This window comes from Thunnus thynnus, chromosome 17, assembly GCF_963924715.1.
Source record: "Thunnus thynnus chromosome 17, fThuThy2.1, whole genome shotgun sequence".
Taxonomy (NCBI): domain Eukaryota; kingdom Metazoa; phylum Chordata; class Actinopteri; order Scombriformes; family Scombridae; genus Thunnus; species Thunnus thynnus.
The window spans coordinates 24317972-24345350 of NC_089533.1; the positions used below are offsets into that span (position 1 = coordinate 24317972).

General features: G+C 41.3%; 1 protein-coding gene across 11 annotated transcripts in view; it reads left to right on the top strand.

The window, feature by feature from the left end:
- The first annotated feature begins 1796 nt into the window (after window positions 1-1796).
- The window catches only part of nfixb (nuclear factor I/Xb), a 152833-nt gene continuing 127250 nt past the window's right edge, over window positions 1797-27379 (top strand). For 7 of the 11 annotated variants that reach the window (XM_067615762.1, XM_067615769.1, XM_067615764.1 and 4 more), the window contains exons 1-3: window positions 1797-1887; window positions 3392-3515; window positions 22968-23051. In XM_067615762.1, coding sequence (XP_067471863.1) covers window positions 1859-1887; window positions 3392-3515; window positions 22968-23051 — 237 coding nt within the window. In that variant the 5' untranslated portion in view covers window positions 1797-1858. Of the gene's footprint in view, window positions 1888-3391; window positions 3516-13925; window positions 14794-22967; window positions 23052-26441; window positions 26980-27379 lie in introns of those variants that run through there. The other 4 variants (XM_067615766.1, XM_067615770.1, XM_067615771.1 and 1 more) reach the window with 4 other exon arrangements.

Below are 27379 nucleotides of genomic sequence, written 5' to 3' on the forward strand. Positions count from 1 at the left end.
GCCTCAGTGTGTGTGAGTGGGTCCGTGAGGGACTGTGAGTGGGGTTGCTCTATCCATTTCCATATTACCTGGGGTCATCTAGGCATTGCGCCCAGTCCCTGTGCTTTTAGGCCCCGCTGAGGCCTGGCGAGATTAAAAAACAGCGTTGAATCATGACTGGAAGCAAGCGACGGATGCAGCAGAGGAGGTGTGGAAGGGGAGGAGGAGGCACAGAGATGGGGTCACACAATAGGGTCCCCGTCTAGTGCTTTTAAATTCCCTTAAAAAAAGGAATCATGCCAAGCGAGGCCTGTCGAGCAGACTATCACACTATAACTAGCCCTGTAATTTCCACTCATCCCACACACCCCCCTCCTTTACTACGGTCACCCACTACGCATGTAAAACACAGAGATGAGTGCAATACTCACGGCAGGATCACCACTTGGGAATACATGCGATGTTAATGGCACTCTCCTTCACAAGCTGTCAATGCCTGTTAATGAACCCATACATAAACATACAGGTCTGTGTTGTCTGACCGCACCAGGACAGACAGATCTAACCAGAGAGGAAGACAGGCAGGCAGACAGACAGACTGAGAGAGGCTGAGGGACAAAGTGTCGGTGCAGAGAGACAGATAAATAAAGACAGCATCATATGTTAGCAGGCGGACAAGCAAAGACATGCGGGCTGATCAAATAGATACAATGCATCAGATAAAATCCGCCGTTCCATTGGATTGAGCACAAAACTCAAACAAAAGGGCAAACCCAATTTTACTCTCAGACGTTTCTTTTTATTCTCTATAATAGGCATAACTAAATAAAATCCACAATAATGCTGTCCGCATGTGAAATGACTAACTGTTTATACCACAGAAGAAAATGACTTTCGCTTGTTTTTATTATGTTCATCAGCAACAGACTTCCCTCTGGTTTGCATGCACACAATGAGAAGAGAAACATCATGCCTGCATGGTGATGTGAACGGTACTGAAAACTATTTGGTTGAGGGTTTTTTTTTTTTTTTTTTAAATCAACTTGAGTATAAACAGTCCATTTTTAGCACAGGTGGCCATAGTGAAAGATGACTTGTAGTAGATCTACAGCAAACCACAAAATTGGTGCAACACATATTTAATACATAGTGGAGCAGAAAGGCAACCACAGAGAAGGTGTTTAAGCCTTAGATGAGTCAAATATGACCCGGCTAGGCTGTTTTTTCCCCCCCTGTACTTTGTGACAAATATTCAACATGTCATTGGAAGCGTTGGCTGAGTGGTGCAGGAAGGACACATAGAGGCAGAAGTAATCTTCACCCAGTGTATGTTTATTTTTAGAAGACACCAGATAAACAAAAGCAGTTCATGCTGGTTTTGGAATGAGGTGGTGGAAAAAAAAAAGTATTTACAAAAAGGAAAAAACACAAAACAAATAAACTTATAAAACCTTGTTAAGAAAAAAAAACAAAACATAAGGAAACTCATCAATAAACCAAAAGAAAACTTAAGCTGGGCCCATGGCAGCTAGCGCATGCTGCTTCAGCAGGTCTGCACCTGAACTGTGCAAAACTCAAAATCTGAGGAGCTGCTATCCCTAAATAACCTTTCTAATCAAAAACAAGATGGCCCATGTTTACATGCTCCATGTGTCCTAACATAGGAAACATTGACAAACTTATTGTTGGGGTACTTTAAGAGACTAATCCCCAAAAGAATGAATAATCCCCCTGTGTACTCAAACACACCTGTACAGTCTGGGTTCCCCTACTATAAAGCCCTGTGGAGCCTTCCACTTCCTGTTTGGCATTATGGAGCACATGAAGCACAACAAACATTTGTGTACTGAAACATAAATGAATATAGCATAGAGGCCTGATGACAATGCAAATAAGAGTGGTGCCGTGGTAAGTTAGCCAACTACACACTTAAAGCAAACTCTATACTGCCGGCTTGGTGGAATAAACTAAAGAATTTGACAGTGTAGTGTATGTTTAGCTAGGGTGCAACCTAGAGGGTACATGTTTTTATAGCCTCCCATTGGAATTTGTTATTTACCTCTTTTACTTTACCAGAAAATGAACTTGTCATAAGTGAGTACTCACTAAGTTGATGTTTTACATATTGTTTACACATTTTATGAAAATGTTGTCGAAGAGAATCTGCTGCTACAGTCACATTAGCATACTTTTAGCTAGCTAACATGACTGTACAGTTGTTGTGGATGTAGCCTATTAGCATGACTAAGTAGCTTTGTAGCTTAGCAACTTAGCTCAGTAGCTAAGTAGCATATTTTAGAGAGATAAGCTCTCACAGTAATGTTTGCTAGTTAAACAATTTGATGGTAAGTATACTTTTAATTTAGCAGATTCTATCTATTTTACACAATTTTACAATCATATGTAGGCCTTTATGTAGGCTATGTATTGATGTGTAGTGTTAACATGGCTGCGTGCTAGATACATATCAGAAATAGACTCTAGATGAGGAATCAGTGATGGGTTAGATTCTGACATCTCAGATGACCCCAACTATATATAACAGTGTGAAACAGCTGGAAACACATAGTTTGTCTGAAATGCTACTCTTTTCTCTTGACAAACATTTCTACAAATCTTCAGCAATTTTTTGTGCAAAATTATGAAGATATACATGTATGTATTAAGAAAAATGAGGCGTCATTTTCTACTAATTTCTGGAAGTTTCAGTGGCCTGCACATAAGGGTTAATTAGATATTACAATTTGGTATTTTATTGAAAAGGCTGACAGAGAGATGAACTGATGTAACAGGACACTATTAACGAGAAAAGAAGTTGATAAAAGGGTACATGTTACAAGCATTGTTTCCAGTTTTGACCTGCCGTGTCGAGTGTCCAATAGAAGCCCTTCACTAACCTGGCTCACACATCTGAGCTTGGCCCGAGGCCTCCTGGAACATGTATATCAGCACAGAACACAGCTGATAGAAATGATTGTTTTGACAATTGTCAGGAATATACAGTGCATACTACACTGCAAAGATATGACCGCACCGCACGTGTGCAAGACGCTATGTGTGTGCGAGCGCCCGTTCAAGCATGTACCTCAGTGTTTGGTGCGGAGTTGGTGGCTCAGCGAGTGTGCACATGGCAGCGGGAGCAGTTGGACTGGCGAAGCGAGAGGCACAGCTGCTTGGAGAGGGCTTCATGGCATTTCTGTGTCTGTGTCCCCTCTCCCTCCAAACACACACACACACACACACACACACACACACCAGAGCATACATACAGTATATACCCACACATACACACACCCCTCTCTATCACTCATGCCGCAGCAGCATCTTGGTAACAGATAGCTCCTGATTGGTGACTCCATCCGTATTTTTCCCCTCATTGACTGTCTTCATATATTTATATATTTATCATTAGTCCCAGGAAGAGGATTCTGGCGTGGGAGGCAGCGTGGCAGTGTGGAATGGCGTGGGAGAGGCAGAGTGACCCCGGGCTCAGGTGGCAGCTGTGTTATGACTTCTCTGCCAGGTCATGGTGGATGGTAGGATGGATGCTCCCTGTCTCTCCCTCATTCTGTCTTGATCGATCCGTCTATCTCTGTTCTCTTTTTCGTTTCATTCCTTCTTCTCTCTTTTGCACTCAGTCATCTCGTTCTGGATGGAATGTCCCTCTGCTGCAGAATGTAACATAATGTTTACTCTACATGTTTTGCACGCTGCATGTTTCCACACTGCAAAAACAGACCGTTCAGTCATTTACTATGTGTGTGTGTGTGTGTGTACGAGGTGTTTGGTGCCCTGAGGCCACAGGAAAGCCAACTGCAAGAGTCAGTCAGTGTCTACTTTAAGTTAAGCATCCTTGTTGAGATTATTCTGCAGTGATTGTGTGTAAACCTGAATGAAGTGATGCAGTTGATATACATTACAATATGTTTACATGTACATTTGACCAAATTCTGCAAGTTATAACAGTAACAGGGATACTCCCCCCCCCCTCAAAATGCACTTTCCTCTTATAGTCTAATCACAAGATAATTTGGGTGAACGCATTAATGATTGACTCCATCAAAGATATCTAGGGCTTATCCCAAAGGATAAGAGTTTTTAATTAAAACCTGTTTTTGCCACCGGAGGAAATGATTATGAATTTTATTAAGGCCATGATACACTTTTGAGGCAACACAGATAGGCAGTAGTTTTTTTCTCTTATTTTAAAGTGTACCAGATGTTTTACCACTCATCAGTACTTGCCTGTGGTGCAGCATTGTTGCCCACCTTACTTTCAATCATTTATATAAACTACATATTATGATTACTTTTTTACCTTAATATATAGTATGACTGCCAATTAATGTGAGTTCAAATGAACTGTAGGAAGCTGTTATTGCTGCAGTGACTGTCTTCTGCGCTTTTGACCTTCAGCTTTTCCGACACAAACATCCACAGTTTGGATCAGATCAGAGAGCTCATTTATTCCAGATCTCACATATTGACAACATCAATCACACCAATCTCTTGGTAGCCGTTGCTTTATTATTTCCCCTCATGTGGCGGTTGGTGTTGATCACAGAGGTGTCTTGAGGCCTGACACAGTTTGTAAACCCGAGGGTTCCTCTCAGCGCCAGCCTGCTGCGCTCACTGCTATGTAGGGCACAACTAGACCCTCTGCCTGGGTGGGAGCGAGGAGAGGAAAAGAGGGGGAGAAAGAGAGAGATAGATGGGGGAGGGAGAGGGGAGTAAAGGAGGGACGGCAGCCAGCACTGGGGCCCCATGCAGGGATGCAGGAGATGAAGAGTAGGGAGGAGGGGTGGAGGGGTTACAGGGTGCTACAGGGGGCAGAGAAAAGGGGCACAGGCTGGGCATGGCTGGCAAAGGAGCATCCACTCCGTCTGTGGACGTGCAGTGTCTCAGCTCCATGATTTACAAAGCCAGAGGGTGTTGGGAACATATCAGTGGGATTATTATTTCCAGAATCTTAGTTCACATAAATCTCATTTATTTCTTAAGAGTATCAGCTTACTTTTTTCTTGTGGTTTTACTCCTGTGTTTTATTCTGAGACAAGCAAAGATGCAGATTTAAAGGATTTTCCAGAGATTTAGTTTTGCACTTCCATAAAGTTGAGGGAGTCAAAAGAGAAGATTTTTTCTAAAAAGAATGGTTAAAATGGATACATCAGAGGCCAAGATACCCAGACTTTAAGTTCCTAGTGTGGGTCAATTTCCATAAACACTGGGTCCTACATTTCCCACAATGCAACTGGATAATGTTTTTCATAAGATCCTCATCGCCTCCTAGGTGCTTCTATCTTTCAAATCCCACATCTCTAGTTTGTAATGCAGACTTTCTGTTTAATGTCACAAGTCCGATATAACCCTGATGACATCACTATGACATCATCAGGGTTTTTTTTTTCAAACTGTAAAGCTTCTCCAGAGCCACAAAAGACATTATACAGTTGTTTTCAGAGGCTGAGTAGCACTCCTCATGACAAGTAAACTGATATTTTTTGTGTAAAATTGGTGGAATGCCCCTTTAAAGCAGCCACAAAAAATACAAATTGATGAAAAGATATGTGAATCAATAATTTTGCTTAAAAAATAGGAGAATTTATTTTTTTATTGGTGGATAATTTCCGCATGATGATCATCAAACAGAGGTGACAGTAAATCCACCTTTGTTTATTTTCCTCCACATCAGTGGATTCCCAACCTCTCTGGCTTGTGACCCTCATCACAGTTTAGTGATTTAGTGTAGACACGAGTTGTTCAAACAAAGAGTGATTTTCTTTCTCTGATTGCTACATTTTAAGGACTTTTACAGGCCTGAAGATATAATAGCATTTCATATTACACAAGAAAAAAAACACATTTGAGAAAAGTATAAAAAATGAAAAAAAAAGTGTAACAGAAAAGTTTTTTGTCTTTCTTATCCTTGTAGTCATCTTGACATCTGCGATTTAGTTACCACTGAGGTCATGACATGAGGAGGGAGTTCACATTTTGTGACACTGAAACACTGAATTTTTGAGACAGATTCTAATATTTTTAATATGTTAAAATGTTGCATTCAGGCAAAAAAAAATTCTCCTTGGCAGTGTAAAGGTTGCTTTGAAATAATTTTTAGACCATGATGTGGGAAGATTAAATTTACAAAAATGATAAATGTTAAATTTAAAATGTTACATTTTGTAATTTAAAAAAAAAATCCCAGAAAATGTCATTGAATTTTGTTGGTCGCTGGTCCCAATTTTTTTTTAGTTGGTTGTTTCATGTTTGGGATTTTGGAATCAACATTTTATAAAATCCTGAACTGTGTCTTCTTATTCTGCACAAGCATGAAAGTCAGGTGTGTGTGTGTGTGTGTGTGTGTGTGTCCCACTGTCCCTTTACAGGTTTTTGTCTCTTATGTTCAGATGCCCCCTCCTGCCTCCCTCCCTCCTTCCCTCCCTCTCTGTCTCGCTCTCTGCCATCTTCTTTCAATCTGTCTCCCTCTCCGTCCCCAGACAGACCCTCCCATCGGTGCCCATTTCCCTCCGTCTGGCTCGTCCCCTTCCTTTTCACCCGGGTGACCCCGCCACCGCCCCGTTCCTTCTGTCTGTCTGGCTCTCCTTTACCCAGATGCCCCCAACCACTGCCCATTACTTACCATCCCCTCTATCAGTACATATATCTGTCTCTCTCATTCCGCCTCTGCATCCCTCTATCTCTCTTTATGTGTTTCTAACAGTGTCTCTGGTTTGCTTTCTCCCTTGGATTCTCTTTTCCTCGTACTCTCCCACTGCACAGATGCCTGGCTTGGTTTGCAACAGCTGTCTCGCCATGTGCCACTACCAAGTGTTGCCTTCGACTGCAGGGCTGAGTGGGGGTGGTGGTGAGGGTGGGGGGGGGGAGGGAGGGTTGGGGATGGAGGGTGGAGGGTGCAGAGTGGATTAGTCATGAATATTCATGTTCTCTTGGATGTACTACCAAACAGAAAATGGCACCACAGAGGAGACTCCACCCATTGAAAAAAAAAAAAAAAAAGAAAGAAAGCAAAGGAGAAAGGAAGGAGGAAACAGGGAGGAAGGATAGGGAGACACATGGAAAAGTGATGGAAGAGTATGGGAAATGGAGGCAGACGGAGAGAGGGGAGGGGAAGCAGACTGAGTGGCAGGGATCCATAAAATGATCCCCCTCCTCTCTGAGGTGTGAAAGAGTTAGAGCTGTAAGAGGAGAGCATGGTAAATGTAAGGGAACAAGACAATTCCTTTTGTATTTTTGAGGGCTTTGCTTAAAATCTCTCTGCTTCAACCAGAATATCTCTATAAACACCGGAAAGAAGCAGGTGAGCAGCGACACAATCAATAACAGTAAGTGTGAGAAATGATACGCCACAAGCAGATGAATGGTGAGGTGTGACCACAGGGAGATCCTGGATGAGCGGGTAGGATGAAGAGCAGGAACAAGAGAGGGACAGAAAAAGAGGAGATAGCAGATAGAAGATAGACAGTTGGGGTGAGGGGCAGCAGATCTAAGCGGACCAAGGCTCTAGTGGCTCTTCCTCTCTCTTTCATGGAGCGCCAGGAAAAGAGATTATAGCAGCCCTGCTTTCTCCTGCGAGGGTGGGAGAAGAGGGGGGCGACCATACTCTCCCTTTACCTCCTCCCCTCATTTTTTGCTCCCCCTCCGCACCCCCCTCAGACGACACTCTCTGGTGGTACCGGCTGGACCCTAACCAGAGCAAATAATATCACTGAGCTCCACTCTGCTGGGGAAGAGGAGGAGAGTGTGTGCTTCAATCATCACGGTGACAAATGGTGCAATTTGATATAGATTTTACAAAAGGAGGGAGATTTTTTGAAAGTTTGGAGCTTTGTAATGCATCACAGGGAGAGCGCTTTTGAAGGGGTGCTGTGTAGTTTTTACAGCACTCAACCCTCATACGACAGAGCTTTAGTGTTATTCTCGGGTGCCTCTTAGGAGCCATGATTCAGTGAAGTAACAAGAGGGTTTGGTTTGTGCGTGTGTGTGTTAGTGTGTGTGTGTGTGGTTCTGTTATTGTTGCAGCTCACCAAGCGGCACATGTTTGCCCATGCACACTTACTGCACTTGAGTAAACACCTTTCTCACACTCACATCCACTCACCCAGCCACCATTGCATCCACTAACACACACACCCTTACACACACACACACACACACCTACAATACACAATTATACACCGCAGCTCTCTCTTCTTTTCTCATACACACACAGCACATACAAACAGTGAGTTAATCAGACCTATAAACCCTCCTTGCCGGTAGAAGATAAGCGGTGTGCTGGTAGCCCTGCCCTCCTGAGAGCAGCACTCCTCTAGCGGTGCCGTGTAGCTGCCTGATAAGGCAGGGGAGTGTGGGATACCCTCAGAGATCCAGGCAGGCACACAAAAACACACACTCGCCAGATCCGCCGCTGAGCCAATCAGCGGTCCGCAGGGCCCGAGGCTCCACCAATCAACCCTCTCCATCAGGTGTTGCTAATCTCACCGCTCAGCCTGCAGGTGGATGTGTTTTCTGTGTGTGTGTGTGTGTGTGTGTGTGTGTTTTAGCAACCACGCTACCTTATGCTAATGCAATCAATTGCATGTGAGAAAGCGTGCAAGTTGTGAGTCCAAGTTTGTCACCTGTGATTGCGTAATTGTTTATTAATTTTTGGAAGCTGTGCACAAGGAATTAATTATTTCTTTGTCATGTACCATCGTAGAGCAAAGACATGAAAATAAAATGTACATATGTCTCTCCTGTATGGTTCACTGTAGATGGGACCAAAGTCAGAAAGTGAGCGTTTCTCCTGCCTATAACATCTTTTATCAAAAACACAGTCCAAAAAAATAAATAAATAAATAAATAATCTTTGTTCTCTACTCAGTAAACATTTCTATATTTGAAGTAAGTGACTTTAAATCTAATCCTGCTCAACAACCTTCTCCTACCTTCATGTACAAAGGGCCCAACACACTTTCTCAAGGGTCTTTTGGTAATTAAATACACTTTCTAAACTGAACTAATTAAACCTCAACCTGTATTTCAAAGAACCCTCGGGATTCACTTACTTTCACAGATGAATTGATCTATAATCTACACTGTGAAATATGGAAATACTTCCCGCTTTTCAACATCAAAAATTATTTGAAAAATCACGCCGGTAAAGAAATCTATAGAATGATTAATATCAAAAGCCCCATCTGTCTCCGGAGCTTACTAAAAATTATAATTAAAAAGAGTGAAATAAATATATAATTAACTGGCCGATATAATGAATGAACTATATAACTGTAACGTCCTTATTTTCTGAAGTCTAACAGACTCAACCTGTGAATACAGAACAATTATTCACTCATATTGTACAACATTTTACTAACAGTTTTCAAAATATCTGTTCATTCTTTAATATTTTACTATGTTTAAATGTAGCTGTATTTTATTGTTTAAGGCTCTGTAGGTCCTGTGTAAGCACTGAATAATATACTGTAAATCCAAGCCTTCAAAACTTTCATTCATGAAACCTTAATCAGGGTGAATCGTGGTCTTTTGGTTATTTTCTTTACATTTTTTGGATCTTTCTCATTTGATAGTGAGTGCAGTGGAGTGACGGGGCCACTCATCTACCATTAAATCCATCCCAAATGATTTCATTGTTATTGTAGGACTGTGTGTTGTCGTCCTCTATGGTGAGTTCACCATCTCGGTACACTTCTTTAATAATGGAAACTTACACTAGTGTGTCCATACTGAGCTTATTTTAATTCACATTTATTTTTATTCTTAATTATAATTAGAATAATATTAAATGAAAGTGTATGGTAACCTTGATGGTTAGCCTGTTTGTTTTTTATCCACTCTCTCAAGTTAGACTGACAGGGAGTCTGTTTTTTTTTTTTTAATTTAAGATGACCTTCTTTACATCTTACAGTAATGGAAAATAACTAAGTAGATTCCGTGTTTCCACTGAATGCTACCTTCTACTTCTAATGTATTACAATTCAGAGGCAAACACTGTAGTTTCTACTCTGCTTCATTTAATTGACAGTTACATTTAAGAGTGACTTTGCTGGTTAAGATTTTACAAACACAACATATGATCAGAGACACTGCTGCAGACTGAACTACCCAACAGTTTATAAAGAAGCTAAAATGTGCTCCACCCTGACCTGCTGCAACATTTAAATGCAGCTTACACATGAAGACATACATAATAATACAAAATATTATAATATACATAATAATATAACAGTATGAAGGGAACCATTCTGCATAACCAGTACTTTTACTTTTGATGGTTTATTAGTTTAGTTTAAGTACATTTTGCTGATTATACTTCTTCACTTTAACATCAGTAAATTTTGAATGTAGGCCTTTTATTTGTAATGGATTATTTTACATTGTAGAATTTGTATTTTTACTTCAGTAAAAGGTGCCACTGATGCATATAGCTTTGCTGTAATGTTTCTACTCCTTCAAAATTCATTTTTAGGATTGCAGCAGGCTCTTTTCAGTCAGTGCAGGCCAGCAGCATGCAGGAGCAGCCCATAGCTACATGGCTCCAGCATGCCTCTAACCACTGTGGCACCTCTTGGAAGCTGGCGCAGGTCATATGCGTCTTAATTCAAACCAAAAGAAATGGGAGAATGGCCGTGATTCGGGCCGGTTCCACTGGCCTTGCCAAGGTCAGCATTCCTCGACAGGCCGTTGCCTAGTGGAACTTTTGTTTCCCAGTTTGTGTAAACCTCCAGGGAGAGACGGTATAGGACCGGGAGAGGAGAGACCTAAAGAAAGGACTTTGCAAATGAGCGCAAGCTGCTGTTTGGACAAATATAGACTAAAATGGTGCATGTGCATCAGATGTGTAAGGTGTAGACACCCGCCACATTTTAGCCTGCAGGGACTCTCAGTTTGATCTGGTAGTTTTAGAGTGCAACAAATTTCAAAATCCATTTGGAGTCAATGTGTCAAATAAAACGCTCATTGGACACACACAGTGGACGGAATAGTTGAGTGATCCAGTGATTGCTCCCCTTGTCCCCGTACTTTTAGGTTGCATAAGCAGGTTTAGAGGTTTAAGATATGCTATTAGACGTCATGGCCTAGTTTAGGATCAGTGATTTAACACCTTGATCTTTCTGCACTTCTGTACCAAATTACTGTCTCAAAAAACAAAAAAATATCGATCTCTTCGTAGTTAGAAGAACATAATAATAAAGTTCACATTTAGTCTTTCTAAATTGATGTTATATTCAAATGCATCCATCCTTTATTTCACATTTCCAAAAGTGTTGAGTTTTTTTCCATTAAATAAACAATCACCTTTTTCAAAACATTTGATCTGTAAGCAGATTAATAGAACACAGTAATGATTAGAAATGCCTCAACAGGCAAAGAGAAAGTAACAAAACACAGCCGGCATTTTTAAGGTCAAACAGGAGGTCAAGTAAAAAAAAAAAATCAAATGAAGCAACTGCCCAATAAGACGTGTGTGTACATCTTAACCCAGGTTTTATTTGACATTTTAACGTTTATCTCGCCTCACACAGCATTTCTGGCTTTATTGCTCAGAAGTTTGCAACCTTAAAAGATTTTGCAGGTTGATTAAAGACAGAATGTGTTGCTCATGGTTGCACTTAAAAGCAATCAAACACACACTGGAGCTACAGATGAGTGAGTTCATACAGGCCTGAAGTGAATGTCAGGTGAAGACTTTCTGCCTCTCCTGCAGGCCGCTCACTTGAAAAGGCCACACACACACATACACACACATACACACACACATACACACACAAACAGCACTATTTGATGCCTAAATAATTAATCAGTCATATTTTTAAAGGCGTTAGTTTCAACACTGCTAATTCATGACTGAAATCTGAGAGAATTTGGGCCTTAAATTTGTTGTCTGACCTGAAAAATAAAATAAATAAAACAAAACAAAACAAAAGGAACAGATTAGTAATCTAACATATTCCTGATGCTTTTGTGGCCATTTTAACAAGAAATATAAAATGTAAAATGTGACAGTAAAACATTTCTCTCCACTGTCACATAGCAGTATTATGTTTATTTAAATTCTCATTGGCCAGTTCAAGTGAAAAATAAAATACCTGAGGCCTGAACTGATCTAATGTCATTATTTGTTGTATTTTATTATGCGCTGAAAAGCATTTAAAACTATGAATAGTCGCATTTTTGTTTCATTGTTTTCAATTACTTTACAATTACAGAAGAGGACCGACATTTATTAAATGTTATAAATATAAAATGAGCCTGCTGTCATGAATTAAAAGAGCGAGATAAGTCTGATGTATTTAATTACACATTAATTGACAACGGTTTCACGTTAAATAAGAATCTAATGCAACAGTTTGAGATGAACACCTGCTTGTAGAATATTGTAGACTGATACGAAAATCTTTCGTCCTACTGACAAAATTATAATAATCCCTGTAAAAATTGAGATATTAATCTGTTTTCAAAATATTACATGTGATTTATTACAGAGTATATCTAAATTAGCATTACCTCATTTTTAAAATGTAGCCTTATGATCTGTATGTCTATAATCTTTTATGGAAGGAATTAAATTAGCTTTACATTTTGTGTGATTGGAGATGAAAACCGAGAATCTGGTCAAACATTTAGAGCTTCAAGCTGCTTAAATATTTTAGCTGCCTGCCTCTCTTTAAGGAACAACTCTGAGCCCATAAGCTTGTTTTATTTGTCTGTTTCTAAAGTGATAAAGTTGAACCAATACAGACAAATTTGGCGGCAGGTGGAGTCCATTTCGCCAGTGCTCATCATTTTGTTAAATGACGTGTGCATTTGCGCAATTCCGCGAATTGCTGCGTTTCCCATAAAAGGTCCAAATGCTACTCGGTAATTTATTCATGAACAGGCCGGTCTCTTGAAGGCGTGTCTGCTGAAATTCCATCTGAATATCCGAGGCTAATTTGATATTTCTTGTGAATAAATATTGTGTTCATACTCCAGCCAGGAGTCATGCACCTGCTCTCTCTATCTTATTGCTTTATTCATGACTAAATAAACAGAGGTCCACCTGAATGGACGGCACAAAAACAGACACGTTTTTACGGTGGCACTGATGGCTGTGCGTAAAATCGGAGGAAACATGGCAAATACAGGTGTTTCAAACCTTTCAAATAAGTCTAGATGTCAGATTAATGACTAATACTTCTCATATTTTTCCTACCTGCAGGCATGTCATAATACAGGTCTGTCCAATAATCTGCCATGTGAATGAACTCATTCTTAGGTAAAGATTTAACCCAGCTCGACTCCGTTTAACCACTTTTTACCTTAAAACTTACGCGTCTTTCTCAGAGAAATCCATGGATCTTGGTAACAATATGTAGGCAAGAGTGAGGCAGGTGATGAAGCCTAAAAAACATGCATTGATTCTCTTTTGAAAATATAATTATATTATTTAAAAATATGATATAAAGAACATGATTATATTCAGTTTTTGTTTTAACTGGTGTCCACCTGCTGCAGGTGATGTTTCACCACTCTGGTCCACGTGCATGCCTCCCTGCATTTAGGCTGAATATTAAGTTTGCAAAACGACGTTTACAGCTTGCATTTCAAACTCTCAGAAAATATTTGGGTTTTTCATAACCTTCCCCCTCTGCTCCCTCCCGCCCTGTCTGTCGGCCCCGAGCTGCCCGTACACTGTTGCCGGTGAGAGCTACTAATCCCCTGCGTCCATGGTTTACTCTGAGCCGGTATTTAATTCCTCTAAACCCCCAGCTGCCGCCCTGGTTACTCACTGAACACGACAGACTGTGAACCGCTCTGGTTATTAATAATTCACCAGCCCTCCGCTCCGCTTCTCCGGCCGCGGCCGCAGGATACACACCGCACGTCCTCACTGGTGCGTGTGTGCAGCCACGCTGTGTGTGTGTGTTTTTTTTTTCACTTCTAGCATTTGTTTACTGAATTTTGGCTGCTCGGTGTCTCACGCGGGGATACACGGGGAGACGCACATTTCACCTCCTCGTTATTGTGTGTAGTCTCTGCGGACAGTGCCGGCTGGCTTTGCCCACCAAGTCCCCGCTAGTCTCACCAACTCTGATGTCTCTGATGTTGCGACATCCGTGCTGCCACATGCCGACTTTTGTTTTAGTCGCCGTTCTCTCCGCAACTTTCTCCGGACACTGAGGAACAGGTGGAGGAGCACCGGGGAGGAACTCCACTTTTTCATGAGAGCAAAGCCGGAGCATGCACAAGGGAAAGCGCGCGGCGTCGTCCCTTTTGCAGGAGCAACAGCTGATTTGGTGAGCGCGTAAGCAGAGAGTGCAGGCTACTTACTGTCGGTGCACAGCCAGACTCCTGCTCTGTCACTCGGGCTCACAGGGTGACTCTGTTGGTGGCGCAGAGCGCGGCGTCTCGGTGGACATTACGGTACCGGGACAGACTGGAGAGAGAACCGTGCGCACTGACAGGAGACCACAGCCTTGACACCGACGATTTTCATGGAAATATCACGAGTTGATACCGAGCATAAACACCTTGTATGAAGAAGTCGGGAAGCAGACAACTTGGATTATACAGCGCTGTTCTCTTTTGCCTTGACTGAGAACAGTTGACTACAAATTACAAAAAAGAAAGAAAATGTTTACCGGGCAGCAGGCCGTGTGTTAGGGCTCTTTTGCTTCCGGTATAAGGCCCAGCTGAACAAGAAACCGAGCAGTTTTCTCTCTCCCACACACTTTTTTTTTGGAAGCCGAACTTTTCAGAGTGGAAAATGGGTCTTTGAGAGTGTTTGGCACACTTCCCTACACCACAATGGTACGTGCTATGTAAACCAATAATTTGCTCATTTATGCAGTCAGCTTTCAGATTCATTGTAGTTGTTCATAGATTTAATGACATACAGAAAGAACTTTAATGTAAACTTTAGTGGGCTGAGTTTACCCACTTATAATTCTTGTGTGTGTTAGTATTTACTTGTGTTGCTAATGGGTAACAGTCACCAAAATGTGTGCCAAGTCCCACCACCCACCTATGTTTACTGTCACAATTAAGACTTTTTTATGTTATAATGTTATTTTTTAATGAGAGGAGTTTCCCTTGCTGAAATGCTACATGTACATTTAAAAGGATGTTGCTGTCAGGGAAACATAATACAGCTTTTTGTAATAGTTACAAAACATGTTGCCTGGCCAAATCAGTGTCCAGCCCTCTCAGTTCACCGCCCGATGTCCACTGCCTTCTGCCGTTTTATTCATATGGAGAGCATGACTCCTCTCATTGCAGAGGTCTCTGATGTGGGCCTGTCTGTAGACTATTTATAGCAACATATATGATACGCGCTATCACATATCATACGGTGTAAGCAGCTAATCAAGAGGCGTCATACAGGACTGCGTGTTATAAAGGTTACTGACATGCGAAGAGCTCCCAGAGCGCAAAACTTACCTAAAAGCAAAGTTTAACAACCCGTGGAAACTTGGCTATAAGTGGAAAGAACTTCATGTTTGCGCCAACATTCAATTATGTGCCTATTTGATTTGTGCGTAATTACGCACAGCGGTTTAGTCTATTTCCTTCATTACGCAGGTGATTTATTTGTGCAATTCAATGAAATCATGTGACATCACAAAGCAAAAGTTTGTGATAATTGACCTGGGAATGGAGTCCATTTTACTATTCTTGTATTTGTGGTTGCCTTATAATTGGAATTGGTTGAGTAGATTTACTTTCGAAAGAAAACGTTTATTTTTGTCCTTAATTTTATCCCCATCTGCCCCAAAAGAGGATATTGTTTAAATTGGCAAATGCATTCCCTTTGAGGATGTGACATGAACATGCATTTGTATGCAGTCCTTGTAGTATATGAAATAAAAAGTCTGTTTTTTTTTTTTTTTAAAGATTTATGATATGTAGCTCACACATCCTTGACCCTTAGATAGATTTATTTTTCTATTTTTTTTATTTTTTTTTTTGGCATGAAATGAGTCAAGTCAGGCAATAGTTAGGGGAACCTCCTACATACAACCTTGAAGCTGCTTAGATACCAAGAAGGGATCTTATTTGCACATGAATATGGAAGATTATTAGTATGAATAATTATTTGTTTACGAGCATCCTTGCTGACATGGCAGCTACCCAAGAAGCTCATCAGTAAAAATGATACAGAATTCAGGACAGGCCTCACATGGGATTATCTTGACTTGTTATTCTCCTACTTATAGCAGCTCACCTCTTTTTTTTTTAAGGAAAGGCTATATTGTGAATTTGTGCCAAACATTTCAGTTGCATGTAAGTTTAGTCAGAAGGCACTGGAGGCATCTGTCAATCAATGTCAGTTAGCTTCCCTCGAGGCTGATGCTCCATCTCTGACACACAAATAAACGCTTTAAACACCACTTTTATGTTACATGTTTGGTCCCACATTATAGTTTATAGACATATTAGACAAGCATTATTAGCCATGTTTCAAACATGTGCATAAATTAAAAGTGTCCATTGGTCAGCCATGGTCAGCATGTGTGTGATATAAGGAGCAAATACAGTAATCATGCGGTGCTGTGTAAATAGTTGGGGCAATCGTATCCCGCTCTGTTTGTGTGTTTCAATCTGTGTGTGTGTGTGCAGCCTGCCACATGATGATCAGACAAGCGGTTTTCCAGTCTTCTGTGATCTGCCTGTTGGCTGTTGCTGCCAGTGATGTCATCCCTCACTGTATACAGAATATTATGCCATTATGTTTGTCCTGGCCTTGACATCTCCCTGGAAAAATAAATAAGGCTTCAAGGAGGCTATGATAGCTTATGCGGTGTGTAAGCATTTGCCATAGTTTAAAGATGGAAACTCTGATATACGCTCAAACAGCGTAAATATTAGGATAGTGAGCTCAGATGGGTCCGTCAAGTTGATTGTTGTTTTTTAAAGCTGTAACTTTTTTAAGCTTGGTTAAACATGAAGCCTGTATAGCATTCTGCTTCTTTGACGAGATATCTATGTTGCACTAAATGAATCAAAAGTTAAAGATAGAGTCATGGGCCTGGGCTTGGAATTGTTTTCCGAGCAACTGGAAAACACAGAAAAACAAGACTTAAAGGGGCATTTCAGTGATTTAGTATTGCATTTTTGTAAAGTTGGAGGACTTACGAGGGACAGATTTTAAAAAATGGTCAAAATCGGTGCAGCAGATGTCGAGATATCCTGACTTTTATTTCCTCCTATTAGTCAAGCCTTCATAAGAGGAAGCTGGATCCTACAATTCCCATAATGCAACTCAAAAGCATGTTCCATAAAACCTTTCCTGCCTGCTAAATTTCCCACATCTTTCAAACTCCATTTCAGCAGTTTAAACCTCAGGATTTTCTATCAAGTCTCAAGCACTTCAAGATAAGTTATAAGTTATTTTCTCAGACATAATACAACTGTTTTCACATGAGAGTGATGAGTAAACTTACCTTTATGTGTAAAATTGGTGGAGTGCCCTGTTAATTGTGAGGTTAATGAGTGTAGACTGTCTTTAATGAGTCATTTTCATCTGTAAAAGGAGACACAAACTTAAGGATTTAGAGGGACCAACTAAAAACATAAAGAAGCATAGAAGTTGTTTTTTATTCTCCAGTATTCCAGGTCAGCCTTGTTCAGGGTCACCTTGAAACAATTGTAAATCAAAGTGGGTTTTTTCTTTCTTTTTTTTGCATTTCAATTAAAACAGGCACTCTCAGGGACAGAAAGCTGTTTTTATGTGTAGCACCTCTTCTTATGGAGCGCTTGATCTTGAAAAGATGAAATGAATAGCAATCTTAGTTCAAAAGGGCTGTGATGGATGGCTCTTTGTGCAAGGTGAAACCAGCAGGGGCCCTTGTGCAGCCTGCCTACTCTGCAGTGTGAGTATACATCTTCATGACTTGTTTAAGTAAGTAGTGAACACGTGCATACATCAAGAGAAAAACACTAGAGTGAGATAATCTCTCTTGTTCCTGCTACACTTTCAGAACTGTCTCCAAACATGTGACTATATCTGGATATACTCTAAAGCAGACCACTCCAGTGTTAGAATAATTTGACCCTGAAACAACAAAACGCAACAGATTTGTTTTACTTGTTTCAACAAAAATATGACATTATGACCTTAAGATGAATATTTTTTGCAGTTTGTGGAAAGTTTCACTTTCTCTCATCAAGCTCAGCCTGATCATGAAACTCCTAACTCTTCCATCTCATTTCTAACCCTGCCTCAATTACTTTATCAAGACTTAACCCTCACATTAATTGGTTTCACAAGACACCCCAGACTGCACACCAGCTGTGTAACTGAGTAATTTGAATCTACTTAATTTGGGAAGGTGTTGGTATCTTCTGCCTTCCGAGTTTAATTTGAAAAAAAAAAAACACAACAACAATACATGTATTTTCTCTCTTCACTCTCCTCTTTAGGGCCTTAATGAGGAATTAGAGCCAATAGCATTATTCATTAAACAGAGCTTGCCAGCTATTTATCACTGTAACAATATTAGCATATTTGTTTAAATTTTCAACACTTTTTTTTTTTGCATTCGTAACCAGGTTTAGCATTTTTAATAATCTGGCATCGAATGCATCGTACCAAATTGAATGCTGAAAGAAGAACCAGCGGCAAGCCCCAGAAACATACTAAAAATCCTTTATGAACACACACACACACACACACACACGCACACCCCTCTAATTACCGCCTCCGCCGCTCCCTGTCTCTTATTCCTCACCTCCTGAGATACAGGTGTAAAAAATCACATTTTTCCAGCATTTCTCCCTGAGGTGGCGCTGGCTTGGGCTCACACAACTTAAATTTCCCCTTTCATATTCCCCCACACATTTTTTTCTACAAACAAGTTCCCCCTCCCCTCCCTCCCTCTCTTTGATGTGCTTGCCACATCTGCACAGGTTTGTTAGCTTGTTACCAGGTGAAGAATGAGGATACAATTAAGGCTGAATGAGGTGGGACCGGGTAGGATGTCAGTTGTGTTTCGTCTCTGATGCTCTAGAAACTGTTCAGCTTGAAGAGCCGATGCTGCAAATGATTAGGATGCTGCAGTGGAAATGATCATAGGGCTGTTAATCAGTGATTGTGAGGATACCTGCCTCTCACGGATTGTTCGGAAACCCAGGTGGTTCCTGTGCTGGTGTGTGTCTGTGTATGAACAAGAGAATGAGAGAGACAGGGAAGGGTGGGCCATATGTATATGTGCTCTGATTAATCCAATGCCATGAAAGACAGCCAACTTGAACATCTTCCTTCAGATCTGACATATTGTATATGTGGTTATCACAGAGAAGTGAGCAGGCAGAGTGCAGCTGAGTAGAGATCAAGATTCATGTTTACTCTCAGAAAAGTGTATTGTCCAGCAGCAGGAAGCTCAATAGTCCTCTTTGCATGCCTGTAAGAGGGTGTTGGCAAATCGTCAAGTTCAACAACCTTAATGGAACAGTTCAACACTTTGGGAAATGTGCTCATTCACTTCTTTCCGAGACTTAGCGTAGCCTAGCTTAGCATAAAGATCAAAAACAAGGATAAACAGCTAGCCTGGTGCTGACCAAAGTTGGAAAATATGCCCACTAACACCTGTAAGGCTGACTAATCAACACAGAAATGTGAAAACAATTTGTACTATTAGTGGAAGTTATATAATTAAACTATTTCCTTGTGGACAATAACTAGGCTCAGTTCACCAGAGTTTTATTGTGACAGTGAAGTTGCCAGATTTAGCAACATGGTGATTTTTTTTCATTCATGCTGATATATGGGAGAAACAAACAAAATACGTACAGCTTTACAAGTATTGGTAGTCGATTTTCACTTTTGACACAGCCAGGCTAGTTGTTTCTCCCTGCTGCTAGTCTTTATGCTAAGCTAGGCTAAACACCTCTTCTCTCCAGCTCTGTTCTTAGCCTCATTTGTGACCTCAGTGCTCCATATTTTAGTCCCCGACTTCTGCCACGTAACATTAACAATGCAAACATCAGAGGTAAAATCAAACCCTTTTTTTATCGTGTTATCCAACAACTTACATCTTTAAACCTGCAGTAGTTAGCTCTGTTTTTGGTCTCCATGAGCCCCTTTAAAAAAGGGTCTTTGGCTGCTACAGGTGCCAAGCTAGTCACTAACTTTGTCAGGCATTTGGTCCTGGGCAGGCAGTGTACAGAGGGCTTTTAGAGCTTTATTGCTGAAAAATGCTGGAAATTACTCTCCTGAGAGTGGTGATAGTGAACCAAAACAGTAAAACAAAGAGCTGAAAAACACTAAAAAGCTCCATAAATATGAGGGAATCCACAGAATATGTGGGTTCAAAACTACGAGCGTCCCCATTCACATTACACTTACTTGTTTGATGTTATAAAAATATTTAAAGCTGCTTCAAAGGCATTTTTGTGATTTGATTGATACTTTTGTAATACCTGCTGAATAACAAGTAAAAATAAAAGCATTTTTATTTTTCCCCTATAAGGATTTCATTGGGAAGGCTGCATAACCAAATCACAAACAGTAACCCACAGAGTACTGAGGTCACAAATTGGGCTACTTAATGAAATTCATATCAATCTTCTCAGCTCACTTGCATAAAGATCACACATAAGCATATTCCCCCAAATATTGAACAATTCCTTCAAAATATCATACCTACCACCTCGGTCACCAAAAGTCAACATCCCAGGCATCAAATGATTTCTACAGCTTTTTAAGTGTTAATTTCACATGGCTCTGTGTCTATTTTTGCTCTAGGCTGGCCATATGGATTGGGCATATGCTGCATATATATAGAAAAACGCATATATATAATTGATACCATGCTCCATAAAAAACTGACAGAGAGGGGGAAAAGGGGGCCAGTGCTGCAGGGAGCTACATCAAACAATCAGCCTCAAACTAACGATGCTCCTTTCTGAGTGTATGAGATAGAGAGAGGCAGAAAGATGCTTCATTCATCAGCTGACCCATGTTTTAATCCCATTTATTTACTCAGTGTTTCATCACCTTGAGCTTGAACTTCATTGTCTGCGCAGCGCAAATCATTTCTCAACTTTCAACGTCTAAAACCTGTCAGAGAGAGGCGACCAGAACTACCAGCGTGCCTTGTTCTGTGCTACTCTGTGATTATCAACAGAGTAAAATATATCCTTCAGCTGGACCGGGCAGTTTAAGAGCTTAACAGAAAGCCCAGGGAGCTTGACAAGGGCACCATTTAGCGGGACAAATGGTTTCAAATGGTTTTCCTCCCGTGTTTCCCCACATATTAATGATGACAGGCCAGGAGTTGGATGCTGAGGCTGAATGCCACGAGTAGTGTTTTCTTAGTCACTTGGATGACTTGAATTCTAACTTTGTTTAACCCACTGCATGCTTCATGCGGCTTCCACTGAACTCATTATGAGCAAGACAGGCTATGCTAAACAAAACCAATGTTAATCTTATGTTAATCAATCCGCCTGTAAGACCTTTTGCCGCAGAAACGGAGTGAAATCACACACACAGATGCCCTTCCTGTGTTACAGGGAAAGGAAAGGGGAAAAGACTCGAGCTGTAACCTCTCATTCTGAAGGATATGAATAGCCTGTGTCTCCAGCCGCAGCTTGGTTAGCCCAAGTCTGGGACTTATTATAGTGCTGTGTGTTTATGCATGTGTCTGTGCATGTATTTGTTCAAGTGCAATCCTGTGTCACCATGTGCACTCTTGTGTGTGTGTGTGTGTGCGTGTGTGTGTGTGCGTCCTTGCATATGTAAATGCTTAAGTAACCTAATGTCTGTTTGAATTCCCTCAAAAATTGTTTACCTTACATGACAATTTAAATAGTATAACTTTACATTTTGTTGCTGGCTATGAGCGATGTTTGTTCCTGTTTTGGGTCCGTGTTTGTTTCTGCTTAAGGTATGTCGAGAGATCAGAACGTAAAGTTCTGGAAAATAGGATTATTTCTCCTCCTGTCCTCTATCCAGCAACTCAACTTAAGTCTCCTGGTCCCTATGTGAGTAAACTTCCTTCCCCTAACTCACGGAACCAGAGTTATTTTCATTTACCTAGCAATTTTTAGCCCTCGTCTAACAGGTTTAGTTGATTTCCAAAACAGACATTTGAATTTAGCCTAGCGAAAACAAATTTGTACCAGTTTGGACTAAAAAGTAACAGCCAGGGGCTAGCTAACTAGGCATAACTCCCATCTCCGATCCAGATCCTCAGTCTGTGGTTCCCTCCCGTCCGTGTTGTCTGGCCTGGCTGCCTCAATTGACAGCAGAGCTGCAATGGATGCTCATTCAGAGCCCAAGTCTCTGCTGGCGTGTCCCACAGCATACAAATGAACTGCGCTGAATAGAAACAAACACTTCGAATAAATACTTTAGCTGCATCTATCAGTGAAAGCAATGTAGGGCCTGCAGTGCAGCCAAGAATCTGTGTTTGTCTGTCTATGTGTGTGTGTGTGTGTGTGTGTGTGTGTGTGTGTGTGTGTATACGGGCAGATGTATGTGCCTGATCTGTAGTATGTGACTGTGCGTATGTGTGTGTGTGTATGTGTGTGTGTGTGTGTGTGTGTGTGTGTGTGTGTGTGAATGATTTGTGCTGAATCAGTGCATGCTGACAAAAAAGTGACCATGCAGGTGAAATGGCAGCGACAGGAAATGCCATTGTGTTGCAGTATTGTGTGCTGGTACGGCAGCTAAACACTTTGCTCCCCATTCAAGTGGCGGTGACTGGCAGGACCGGGCCTCAGGCCTGCACAGCATATGGGCTCAGGCAGGCAACACACACCATGGACTGTGTGTGTGTGTGTGTGTGTGTAGAGTGTAAAGATGAAAGACGCTGTTTCTCCTGTAGATATCTGGTGGTGGGACTTGAGAATGATTATTAAACAAGTCATAGTAGGAGCATCAGGATGAGCGTAGCCAGCTTTTGTGTGTGTTTTTACGTTCCCTGAACCTAAAGACAGTGTCAACTCATGAATAAATGACATGTTTTTTTACATTTCAGGCAACCGAAACCTTTCTGTTGAATGAAGAACCCTCCAGAGGTCCTGGAATGCCTGAATGCTTTGTAGTATCAGATTCATACAGGGTATGCATTTATTATTATTATTATTATTCATGTGTTGTTATTAAATTTGTTATTTGAGTCATTACTCATTACTATGACTGACAGTCTGTTTTCATGCTCTTGGTAATTGCACCACAATCATAATGTCATTCACAGCTCCCTCTACTCAGCTGCAAACCATTACAATCATTATTTCCACACGCACATTTAAGAAAAAAGGGGGCCTTTGCAACTTCACCAAAGCGCCCTCGCCTCACGGGAATGAAAATTATGACGATAATGTGCCGCATGCCTCGTTGTATAAAAACGAAGACAAAAAAGAACAGAAAAAGAGTAGAAAGTTGAAGAAAGTGAGCAGCTTTTAAAGAAAAAAAAAAAAAGAAAGGAAGAAAGAAAGAAAAAAAAAACAAGCCAGCGAGCGCAGTGGATTTACAACGATCAACGTGATATAAAATGGTAATAAAAACAGAGGGGTGGGGGGTTTAGGGGGGAGGGGGTCTGTGGATGACTGAAAATGTGATTGTTAATGAGGTGGGAGCCAGTTTTCTAGGCTATACAGTCTTTGTTTCCCAGAGTTAAGACTTACGCCAAGTCTCACAGAGAATCTGGGTTGCTACAGTGTATCGTGTGTCCCGGGGTACAGAAATGAACCATTATGGCTGTAATTGAGTAGCTCGGCTGGTAGAGGAGAGTTCTGGAAAGGGGAGGAGCGTCGGTGTGGCTGTATTGGATTCCAGGGGCAGCGAGTTCAAGAACATCCACAGGAGGGTGTCCACCTCCAACTTCTCACCAGGAGGTCTGCTGTTTAAAGTGCTTAAAGTGCATCACCGTCCCCCCCCCCCTTTTTTTTTTTTTTTTTTTTCTCCTCTCTGTCTTTCCTTGTGCGTGCGTACATGTCAGGGTTCTCCTCAAGATTCCTCAGGATGACATCGCAACTGCTTTTTGAAAAAGTATATTAAAACCAAATGGAGTTTTGAATTCAACACCCTGTTTTGGTAGTGGTGGAGTAAGATTGGTGCTGTGCCATTTTTCACTTCTTTAAAACAGTAGTTCCCAACCTTTTTTTTTTGTGCTTTTTATTATTATAATGAAGACCTTGTCAGGCGTCCTGGCCTTAATTTTGGATGTGAGTTATGAGTTTCCTCTCTCAATATTGTTTAATATGATGTTTTTTAAGAAGACTAAAGAGGAAAAAAAAAAAACCCCATCAGAAAAAAGACATCATTCTGTGTTTTTCTTTCTTATTCCTTTGATCATCACTGTGAAAAATCTCCGTCATATCAAGTCATCTCTGTCTTCATTTAAAACCTTAAGACCTTATTTTCTTACAAGTGGAATTTCTGCACATTCAGTGAGAGCTTCAACCCCTTTCAACTTGTTTCAAGAATTTGCTAGAAATTAGTGTCTGTGTCCTGAAACAAGGCAGCAGAAGAAAAATGAAACCTCAACATAAAAAAATACTTGCAACAAACCGATTCACACTGGGGAAAAAAAAGTAGGAATATTCTTACACTTGCAGAGTTTTTCACTTTTTTCTTCTTTTTTTTTAAGAATAAAATACTTTAAGGGCTCGAGTTGAAGGCAAAAATGATTTGTTTAGAAGCCGATTTTTTTTTTCAGTTAACTTGTGACCCCTCAGATTCTTTTGCCGGTTCCTCACCCCTAGATTTGAAACGGCGACTGTAGCTGACTCCAGCCCAACAGCACAACCACACTTTTGCTTATCCCCCCTCTGCTGGGTCCTATCTCCCTTTTTACACTGCAGAGCCAGCCAGGTATGGTCTCCTCACTGGTTGTGGCATTATACTGTGTTCATTTCAGGCAAATGTGCGGTCACCCTCATCCTTGAACAACCTGTTCTACGGAGCTGAGGCCGCAAAACTCAAGACATGCACTGCGAGGACGGCGATCTGACTCCTCTGATCGTTCGTTAATGAAAGCCTCGGTTTCCAATGCAAATGTATAACAGCACATGAGCTGGTGGGTGAAGTCACTACAGCGCTGGCCACGCTGCAGCAGTGGTAAATATGTATATTCCAAGCGTGTGAAAAAGCAGAGCCGCAGCAGACCCACCAACCGTAGCATATGGCTCTACCATGTGTTACTTAATGAGAGATTTACTCACACAGACCACTAAATGTGTGGCTCATTTAAGGAGCCGCGGCAGAGGAGTGTTTGCGTGTGTTGCATGCAAGTCGACTCTATAAAGGAGGGGGATTTTGATCCCAGTCTAACCGCTTTCTGTAACCTTTTGCACTCGCGGTGCTTTTAATGACTGCTGCTGCAGCAAAAGTGAGCAAAGACTTCGGTGAAAACAAAGAAAATCCCTCAAGAGTTGCAGGTTCTGAAGTCAGTTCACCTGCCAAAAGAGGAACTAAAAAGGTGTGTGTGTGTGTGTGTGTGTGTGTGTGCTATGTTTGGGTGTGTCTGTGTGTATGTGTGTTTCATATTAGCGGTGTATCATATTCACAGAAAGGAATGCTGGTGTTATAACCTCGTGTGGTGGCGAGGACAGGAGGTTACGGGTTTTGTGGCGTACATATACTCCTGACCACACACTTTCTCCCTCCCTGCCTGCCTGCATGTGTCTCTGGCTCGCGTATCTGGCTGTGTGCAGTAATTGGCCACACAGAGCCCAGATCTCTTTGTTTCGCCTGCAGAGGCTTGCGGTATAAATGCACAAGCAGTAGGCCTCATAAATCTGTGGGACTCCAATGTCAGGCCCAAAATTTCAGCTCCGCTTCTTTACAATGACTTCACTCCCACCCAAATTCCCTCTGTACCACACTTGGGACCCGCTCCAAGAAACTTCACTTTATGACTTTTATGTGATATATGTATCACTCACTACTGTTTGTGTGTGTGACAAAAAGAGAGATTTTCTGCTCCCTCAAACACACACACACACACCCCAATTTAGTATTTTGATACTGCTCAGAAGCTGTAATTATACGTCTGTCCTCACTGTTTGGTAGTTTTCTCTTTTCGACTTCACAGTGAATGCAGCAGTAACTGTTTGGCTTGGACTCACTTCACTGGCTTTAAAGTACAGTTATGGCTTCCAGGCTGGGTCAAGTATGGTTCAGTAAATAAATAGGCTTCGCTTTACAGCCGTGATGAAATAATGCATTGATTCAAATGGCTGCACGTGAATTTAAGTCTAGAAATCCAGTGCAAACTTTAGCTCTAACGCAGGTGAAATCCTCACATCAGGAGCTGTAACAGAACATTTTAATAGATTTCATGCAAACTACTCACAACATAAGCTGCAAAAATGTTTGCACGTCTCACTATATATATATAAAGCTTCTCTTTTTTTGCCGCGCAGCTGTTTACACCACTCTGATCTATTCTGATGGTGCGTTTACGTTTTCAAGTCTTACAACAGTGTAACTACAAATCTTCTATAATAATGCACGACTCGTACCTTCTGATTATTATCTGCATTTCCATAACGTGTCATGACGGGTCAGTAAACACAACTGAAGCGTAACATTACCATGTAAAAGATGTGGGGACGCGCGGGTACAGCCTGTAGGCTCTGCGTAGCGGCTCAGATAGCCGTCGAAGATTAATCAAAAAGACACTTTTTTTTTTTTTTTTTTTTAATCTCATTTCAATCGTCAAAGGTTCTGCCAGCAACACCTTGATGAATCTACACGTCTTCTAAAATAAAAAATGCCGCCTCGCAGGAGAGTTCGTTACAAAGAGGAGAGCGCTAAAAAGTCCTGCAAGAGGAGAGGGGAGGGAGGCAAAGTTTTTTCCCTGAAAGTTTGTGCAAGCTTTCACTTTCTAGGCGGGGTTACTGTAAGCTGCAGCATGGAGTGAGAGAAACAGGACGGCGAGCGATTGCAATGCAGCACCACACCGAGCTTCCATCCAACTTAAATAAGCTCTCCAATTCTCCTTTCTAAAAATAACCATGTACTCCCCGTACTGCTTGACACAGGTAAATTGTCTTATCTTATTTCATTGTTTGGGTTTGTTTAGCGCAGTGGAGACGCTGGGTTTTTTTTATTGCGCTGCCTCTGTGTATTATTTGACTGTTTATTTGTTGTATGAGAGCGTCTTTCTGCTACCTGTCTCTCTCTGAAACTTCACCTCAACTGTGCGACGCTCGTCCCGCCTCGGAGCGCGTCTCTGCCGGAGAAAACTTTCTTGTGCGTTTCCATCGCACATGGTTTTGGAGAGAAAATGGCGCTTCTCCCGAAATGTATTTCATATAAAAAAGAAGGAGGGGAGCCTGCAGGAGGAGGAGAAAGGCAGAGCGCAGGGATAGACAGGCAAGATTGTGGACTGGAGTTAATATTACTGACGTTTAGATTTTTCCGAGTGTCGAGGCTCGCTAA